The sequence below is a fragment of the Lampris incognitus genome, chromosome 13 (assembly GCF_029633865.1).
Source record: "Lampris incognitus isolate fLamInc1 chromosome 13, fLamInc1.hap2, whole genome shotgun sequence".
Lineage (NCBI taxonomy): Eukaryota > Metazoa > Chordata > Actinopteri > Lampriformes > Lampridae > Lampris > Lampris incognitus.
In genome coordinates this window covers 25,658,967-25,667,933 of record NC_079223.1, presented here as the reverse complement: position 1 = coordinate 25,667,933, position 8,967 = coordinate 25,658,967, and the positions used below count along the sequence as shown (strand labels likewise).

Below are 8,967 nucleotides of genomic sequence, written 5' to 3'. Positions count from 1 at the left end.
CTATGGGATCCACTTGAGCTCCCTTCATCTGCTGGGCCCCATGGTATTGGGGAAGGGCTCCTTGATGAAAAGCTGGAAAGTCCCAGTTTTGAGTCCTGACTGTCACAATCAGCAATTTGGCAAGCTGCCATTTCATGAAGATACACCCAGAGAAAAGAACGCTTGGAAGTGCATGAGGGGAGCTACAAAACATGTGAAAAAAAAATTAGCTGTCTCATTTGTTCAGTCTTGTAAGTTTTAGTTTTAGAAAAATATAGTCTTCAAGTCAGTTCACTAGACAAAACTCACTGTTCGGTGAACGCACACCACTGGAGGTGGTGCCATACTAAAGTTACAGATTAAGTCATTGAGCAATGGCCTATTTTGCTCAGATCATATTGGGTATGATATGGTATTGGCAATGAATATCAGATGTTAAGACTGGATCACATGATAATGACAGAATTTAATTTGGATATTTACTTGCTGTCTTTGGGAAAGCACAGGTTTGTCTACAGGAAAATTCCCCCGTCACCTCCTGTGGTCTATTTTAAGACCAGTCATCGGACTGTCTGCTTTCATTTTTCAACATCCTTCAGGAATCAAGGCACCAAAACTTCAACTCTACAATGGCGTGAAGAAATACGCTCTAGGGTTATGCTATTGCAGAAGTATGTTTCTGTTGTACTTTTCGACTCATTTGTATGTTTGAGGTTTCACACCCAAAATGAGAATCATACCATAATAATGCTTATAGCTCTGGAATAATTAAAGAGTATTTTCTCGAGCCAAAATTAGTTAAGTCTCCATGTCTGCACTCTGTAATTTCACCTTTTGTTTATGTTGTTTGTGAACAAATGATAAATATTCATAAAACAATAGTTATCTTTTACAATTATCTTCATTTATGCCAATGAAGGTAATTATTCTTTGTACTCTTGAAAACAAACGATAGGCAATTATTTTCAGTTATTATTTTCATCTTCCAGTTTATGTTGCTTACTCACCTCCAAATTGAATATCTTAATAAGGTCTGTTTGGGAAACCACAGCTTTGTGTTGCTACACATGCAGGTTTATGAAAAATGACTATTTGCATCAGTTTGCCATCCTGATCCTCGGAGTAACCTGTGTGTCCTTCACATATTTCACTGCTCTCTGCACAATGTACCAAAAAGCCTGTCCCAGTGCGTGAAGTATGGCGCGTAGTTTACCCGGGACTTGAGGTGGTGGAGGTCGTGATGCTGAGCTCCTCCATAGAGGCCAAAAGGCACTAGTCTATTTGGGGACCAGGGAAAATCATAGCCTGAGTGGCTCTCCACAGACAGCCAGATGTTGAGAATAAAGAAGAGCATCTTAGTGAGCGGGTGACAGCCCAGAAGTGCAGGGTTCACTGCTGCAAAGAAGCTGAGGCTCAGGGTCTCCCAGACATTTGCGTGCTCCGCGGTCAGGGAGAAGGTGGCCGTGTGGCGGTGATGTGCTTTGTGGAAAGAGTGATAGAGCCAGGGCACCTTGTGGTGCAGCAGATGCCACACAAAGTACTGCAGGTCAAAGAGAAGGAGGCAGGCTAGTACACCACCGAGGACAGAACGGAGCTCAGGGGCCTCAATCGGGAGAACGACGGGTGTCCAGTGCCAGTGCAGAATGGTAATAGGGAAGATGACAAAGGCATGGGTGTGTAAAATTTTCAGCAAACAGCCCCAGGCCATTGCCCAGGTCACCTTGCTCTGTGGCTGAATCTTGAAGCGGCGTATCACGTCAAATCTGAAGGAGAGCACATCCAGGCATATATAAGGCAGACAGCAGCTCAGGTAAACAGTCAGTGAGAACAAAGAAGGGAATAATGGAGTTCTGAGGAGGTTCTGCTGTCTTATCCTGTCCCAGATGGTTTGTAGAAGAAGCCCATCTCTGTTTTCTAGAGAAAGTTCCATCCTTCCAGGTTGAGGGAGAGTGAGATGTTGTCAATATGGTCCTCACTTTTCTTGACTGAGCCCAAAGTCAGGAAGAATGCAGTGATGTCATGAAGGATGTCAGTGATGTCACTTTCAGTTTTGGAAATTTCCCTCTTGCATTGCAGGAGCCTTGCATGTTAGGTTACTCTGTGCATGTGTTACTTTTAGATTACTTTGAAAATATTTATCAGAGTGCCCTTAATAATTAGTTTCTGCTTTGCTGTGTCATTTTAAGATAAATATCTTTGGTTATTTAAAATTTTTGTAACTACTCTTTTGGTTACCATAATGTGTGCACAGTGCCGTGCTTGTTTAAATTCATTCACAGACTTAAATTAAGCCTATGTTTTTAAACACTACTGATACGAAAGTGTGTGATACTGTTATTGTTTGAGTATGTGGGTTGGATCTCGCTCATTTCTGAAAGAAATATGTTCTAGGATCATGGGATTGTGATATAGGATCTAAGATTGCATGATGCCCCTGGTGCAATACCATTTATCCAATCAGCTTCTTGTTAGAAATAAGGTTAATGCCAGAGTTTGAGTTATGGTTAGGATTATGTTCATTGAGAACATCTCTCACTTGCAGAAAGCAAGACGTGCTTGTGAAATTGTCTGCCTGAAAGAATGTTTAATGGTTTCTCGTTAGCCTGGTTATGGAAAAACTGATACAGATGAGTTGGCATGTAAATTTGACAATACTGTATATATATGTTTTTATTTTACACTGTCTGACACTCTCAAAACACATTTTAGCCTCAATATATGCTTCATGCTAAAGACTAAATCATCTTTTGGGCTTTAATGGAAAGACTTTGCCCATATATGCCCTAAAGGGAATTCCAAAGACAGTACCGATATGCATTTCACAATCATCTGCCCATCCATTCATTATCCAACCCGCTTGTCCTGCTCTCAGGGTCACGGGGATGCTGGAGCCTATCCCAGCAGTCATTGGGCGGCAGGCAGGTAGACACCCTGGACAGGCTGCCAGGCCATCACAGGGCCATTTCACAATCAGTGTACACAAAATTCCCCGAGAATACCCACATAGACCAAGGTCTTATCAAGGTAGCAACCACCTGATTCACTCAGGTAGGGGGAATCCACTGCCAGAGGTACCTCACACTGACAATAGTTTGGCAGAGAATTTCATAACATTTCAAACACTCATTCAGCACTTGGGCAAAGATGTATTCTGCTCAGCTGTGTTAAAACCATTTAAATACGGTGTTCCATACAGCCTTCCAAGTTGGAAATTAATGACAAAATTATGTACATTTGAAAAACTCAAGTTTAACAAAGATCTGTGTTAACTGCCAATGTTTGAAATAATTTTAATTCATCTTTGTAGAGTGACTGTGATGATCAGATGTGTTTGGAAACACAAAAGTAGTCATTCTCAATGGACAATACTGAGTAATGCTACCTATATAGTATTAATGTTTTTATCCTGGACTATCATCACTTTTCCTAATCAAATTTTACACAAGCAGGAAGTGCCATGCTGTGGAAACAAGATGCTGATGTTCTTTAGTCAGGTGTTGGTGGGGATTTTTACAATTCTCTTGCATATTATCATCATTTAACCACCAAGTAAATGGGTGCCTCCCACATATTTTCCCATGCAGCCAAAGCCATAATGCCGGTGTTATAGAATTTTCTGACTCCTCCACAGAATCTGACTCCCCTTGGTGTGAACAGGTAATGGTTAAGATTAGGGTGGGGGAGTGGAAGCGGAGTTTAGGGTTAGCCTAACCTAACCTAGCCTAACATCAAGGGAAGTTAGTCTGCGGTGAGTGGGAAAATTCTATTACACCGGCCTTCAGTAATGACAGGAATTACATTGCTTAACAGACTAGACCTAGGCCAATATGGAAAATACACGGAAATGACCCACATGTACCTTATTGTTACTTATATCGACTAGAGAAATTGAACTTAGATTTTAGATGTAGCTCATTTGATCATTCTACTTTGCATGCTAATGAAGTTTCAGGTCATTATCTTTTAATAAAAAAACAAAAGTATCTCCATGCAAGTTGTGGCTACAGTATGTACATAATGACTTGTTCTATAAAGAAAAGGACAAAAATGCACAAAAAATTTGTACAATCTCCAGTTAAGTGCTGCTGCATAGTAAGGATGATGTAAACTTTATGTTCACCATGGTGTGCAGCAACAAACAGCAAAAATCAAGGGCAACAACTGCAGTGCGGAATTTAAAAAAGGATCTGCTATATCATGTTCACGGAGCATAAAGGAGACGCATCAGGCATGATGTCTGGAACTAGAAAGATGCTTTATTTCCCCGCCGTCTCGGTTATATATCCCACAGCTCCCCCTACGGGTGTCCGTAAGTACCTAACACAACATCCCCCTTTCTGAGATGAAAACATTCAGTTTTTACTATTATTACAACTGACAAGAAATCAACATATCAATATCCGTAAGACTGAAACTCAGACAATAACATCGAATAAAATCAAATTTCTTTTCATCCAAGAGAATGTTTCCTTTTTTTCCTTACAAGAATATAATGTAATTTATCTTTTTACAGAAGATACAGAACACTTCTTTATTTCTGTTTTTTTAACAAAATAATTCAACAGAAATTTATTTATTTTTTTCTAAGGGGGGGGGTTAGACTGCCCCAGCCCTTAACTGAGTGAGGGGATTATTCTGCCCCTTTAACCACTCAGTGTGTCCCACAGCACCTGTTTAACTAAGTCACAAAGTCCGTCGGGGGGAGTGGAGGACAACGTTGCCTCACAGGGTACCTTCGGGCAGACCCAGTCTGTGGTTGGGGTGAGGTCTCACTGGAGACAGGTGTGGGGTCTGGGCGGGGGGGGGGGGGGCACCATCTGCAGCTGTAATCTGCAGATCATCAGGTAGTTCGGCGGGCAGCTCAGGTGCTGCAGTGGCACTACTAGTGTTCTGCTGGCGTTGTGTTGTGCCAGGTGGTTTAATACGTACATGGACCTGGTCTACAGTTTACTGGTCAAATGGTTGGACTATATGGAACAGATGAAACGAACTGCCTGGCAGGACAGAGACATCATGACACGTGTCCCTGGGTTGTCCATAATGACACGTGTCCCTGGGTTGTCCATCATGACACATGTCCCTGGGTTGTCCTTCATCATGACACGTGTCCCTGGGTTGTCCTTCATCATGACACGTGTCCCTGGCGTGAGACGGAGTGAAGTTAGCACATCCTCTGCCTCTACTCCCATAGTGTATATAAGGGTGTTGATCTGGTTCTCTTCGGACTGTAGCTCCAAGCCTGAAGCTATACGGAACCTCTCGAATCTCTGAATCCATTTCGGCCACTCCTCTGGCTTGCTGAAATTGAATTGCGCCGGTAGAGGAACTTGAAAACGGTCCATCTTCTCCCCTCGTGTGGATGCTAGCCCGTGCTGTGACCAGTGCCCCAACGCGGGGTCCTCCCTATAGTCCCCGGGTCCTATAGGACCCTTTCGAGAAAAAAAGGGTCCCATATTCCCCGTTTTCCCCTAGAAAGGTCCTATAATCCCGGTTGCAATAGACACCGGGGAACATAGAACCCTCTTTTGGAAAAAGGGTCCTATATTCCCCGCTGTTTCCAGGGGAACATAGGACCTTTTTCCAAATAAAGGGTCCTATATTCCCCGCTATTGCCAATCGAGGAACAAACCGGGGAACTTAGAACCCTTTTTGCAAATTATTTCCTTAACGGGTCCAAAATAATAAAAACTGGGGTCATGGCTGAGTTGTAGGCTACGACAATCTATTCCTCCACTGATTAAATTAGGCCGTATTACCATTGTTGGCTGTTGTATATCGCAGGCCACCTTGAGTGCGTATCCAAATTCGGCCTAGAGGAGGCTGTAATTTGCTTTATTGTTATTTCTTACCAATATTTACTGCAGTAGGCCTAGTTAGTTGGCTCTCCGGCTCAGCATGGACAGTCGGCAGTCAACGCAAGTTTGTCTTGCAGTAGGCCCAGTTTGCACAGCACTGGACACTTCAGCCACTTTCTTGTTACTTTGCAGTTCGTTTTCCATATTAAATCACTTGGCAGACTGTCTTTCAAAAAGACTTTAATGATGAACCTTTTAGGCAGAGAACTTAGACCAGGACTTGGAATTTAGGACCAGCACAAAGTATCCATCAACAGGGGCCGCCTACCTTACACAATAGGCTAATTGCCTAATAATAATAATATGTGCTTCTCAAAAAACTAAAGGCTTGTGGAGGTGCTAAACCAAAAACATGAATCAAAGACGAACATCAAAGGATGTAAGGTAACGCTCACCAAATGATAAAAAAATAACAGAGGCAGTCCTCTATTTCACCGTTTTATTGTTTGGCATCAGTCATTAAGGTTTCTGAAGAAGACAACCCGGCCAAGTTAATGACTGATGCCAAACAATGAAATGGTAAAATAGAGAATTGTGTCTTTTTTTTTCATTTGATGAGTGCTACCTTACATCCTCTGATGTTCTTCTTTAATATAATAATAATAGTAATAGTAATAATATCAATAATAATAATAATAAATAATAATAATAACAGCCTAATAATAATAATAATAATAATGATAATAATAATAATAGCCTAATTATAAAAGAAGCCTGATAACAAATAACAATTACAGGCATAATACTATCAATAGTAACACTGATAATAGGCTATTAATAACAAAATGCTTCTAGTAAAAGCTTGGCTGAAAAAGGGTTGGTCTATGGCAGAAGCCCCCCAGAAAAGGCATGGTCTAAAACAAAAATCTCCAAGGCCTAACTAGCCTAACGTTAAAGCTTTTTTCTTCTTCAAAAAAGCAAAATGAGTAGTCCTAGTCCATTAGGCTACTCAACAAAGAGGGGCTAAAACCCTGGATTTGACGTTGCCGACGCTGCAGGACCCTTTGCTCATTATAGATCCTTCTGATTGGGACTGTTGGCTCCCTCGCAACTTCTGCAATCACCCGCTGTCGGAAGTCTGCACGGTGCACCATTTCTCCGTCAGGGGGATGCACGTGTTCCCCAACATCGTGCACAATAATGTTAGCATCCACGTCCTCCACTTCAAATCTATTTGTGATCAGTGGCACTCTACAGTTCCACCTCCAGCACCTCCATCTAATGGTGTCTTGATTGGTGCGGTGCTTCTGATATCTGAAGTTCTCATGTACCAACACTTTGCCCCCTCGATCACCATCCATAACTATCGCCATTGTTTGTCTTCTTGTAGGCTAGTAAGCACATGACAGTGAGTCCACGAGTTATCACCGATAACAACCGATTGTTGCAAATTGTTGCAAGTTGGCGGGCGGTTTAGACATTGGTGAATTTTGATCATGTGGTTTAGAACGCCAGGAAACTTGCGTGCAGATGACCACACATCCATGACAAGTTTTAAATATTTCCAAACTCGAAATCCTGTGTGCATTTGGCTATTTATAAATTATTTTTCGAGCAATATGTGTTTTGTGATTCAGCTTTAGCGTGTTGATTAGCCTTTCATTCATATTTTGTCAAAAAGGCGTATTCATTAGCCTAGGCCTAGGTCCCGTTATTTCTGTAGCATACAGCATCTTAGAATCTTAAGAGACCAGGCAGATATTGTTATTATTTTATTGTTATTACCATGCTATATTAGCCTACTTTATAATTATAAATATTTCAATTATCCAATTTTTAGCATTTCTAATATAAGGCTATATTGTTATTATTATTATCATCATCATTATTATTATTAGGCTATCATTATTATTATTATTATTATTATCATTACAATTATGATGCTTAAAGGGCCTTACTGAGCAGATGGTTTCTATCTAATATCTGTCAGATGCTTTTCCCAATAAGCTGGTGTGGTTATGATGGGAACGACGTATTTCTAGGGAACATAGAGAAGAAGTGGGTCGGAATTGGCCTATTGTCGGTATCAGCCAGTTTACGCAGGAGTCTATCCCTGGTACAATGCGCTAGACTTTTGGGAGCTGGACTGCTGAGGACGGAACACAACACCTACCTTCAGCTCCCAGCACTTCTCGCACAATGTGCTACTCATATGCTGAGTTGGCGGCACCCGGGATCGAACTCACGACCTTGCGATCCATAGGCGAGAGCTCTACCGACTGAGCTATGCCCGGGTACAATTGCCCAAGGAGCATAGGCTTACTGTATTACATTCAGACACAGACGAGCCAGCTCACCTACTCGGCGAGGCGCATTTTCCTCGATAAGTGATACATTTCACGCATAAATATCAGAGAACTACCGGGGTGGGTTATGCGCCCAAATATAGGCTATAGCCTAATAAGTTGAAATTGGTTTAGTGTCGAAAGTTTCCACATACTTTAGCCAACCTGGACTTTGTGAATTCGTTTTTGTGATATAAAAATAGAAATCGTATGATTCATTGTCTTCTTAATAATCTGCCCTAAATAATGCATTATTGAAAATGCATTTTTTGCGCCGAACAGCGTCAAACCTGCTGACCGGGGAACATAGGACCCTTTTTATAAAGAAAGGTCCTATGTTCCCCTGCACATACAAAACGGGGAACATAGGACCCTTTTGGGGAAAAGTGGGGAATATAGGGCCCTCTGTATACAAAAAGGTCCGATATTCCCCGGTCTCATACAAAGCGGGGAACATAGGACCCGGGGACTCCTATAGTCCCCGGGCCTATAGTCCCCGGGTCCTATAGGGAGGACCCCGCGTGCACACACCACCGATACTCCGGTTATTAACCCAATTGCTAGGTCCTTTTTTTCCTTTTAGCACAAATGCCGAGATATCTTCATCTCAGTTCATGTAAGTGGCTTACAGTGACCACTTCTGACACCATGTTATATCATGTTCACGGAGCATAACGGAGACGCGTCAGGCATGATGTCTGGAGAAAGATGCTTCATTTCCCCGCCCAGTCTCGGTTATATATCCCACAGCTCCCCCTACGGGTGCCCGTAAGTACATAACACAACATAATCTGCACAAATACTGCACTGTACATAAAGTGAAAGAAATAACATTCACCCAAGAATGT

At 42.0% G+C, this 8,967-nt stretch overlaps 1 protein-coding gene across 1 annotated transcript; it reads right to left on the bottom strand.

Annotated features, from left to right (window-relative positions):
* Positions 1–1,126: 1,126 nt before the first annotated feature.
* On the bottom strand, positions 1,127–1,909 carry LOC130122486 (cholesterol 25-hydroxylase-like protein). The gene has a single exon (XM_056291419.1). The coding sequence runs from the start codon at positions 1,907–1,909 to the stop codon at positions 1,127–1,129; it is 783 nt and encodes a 260-aa protein (XP_056147394.1).
* Positions 1,910–8,967: the final 7,058 nt, after the last annotated feature.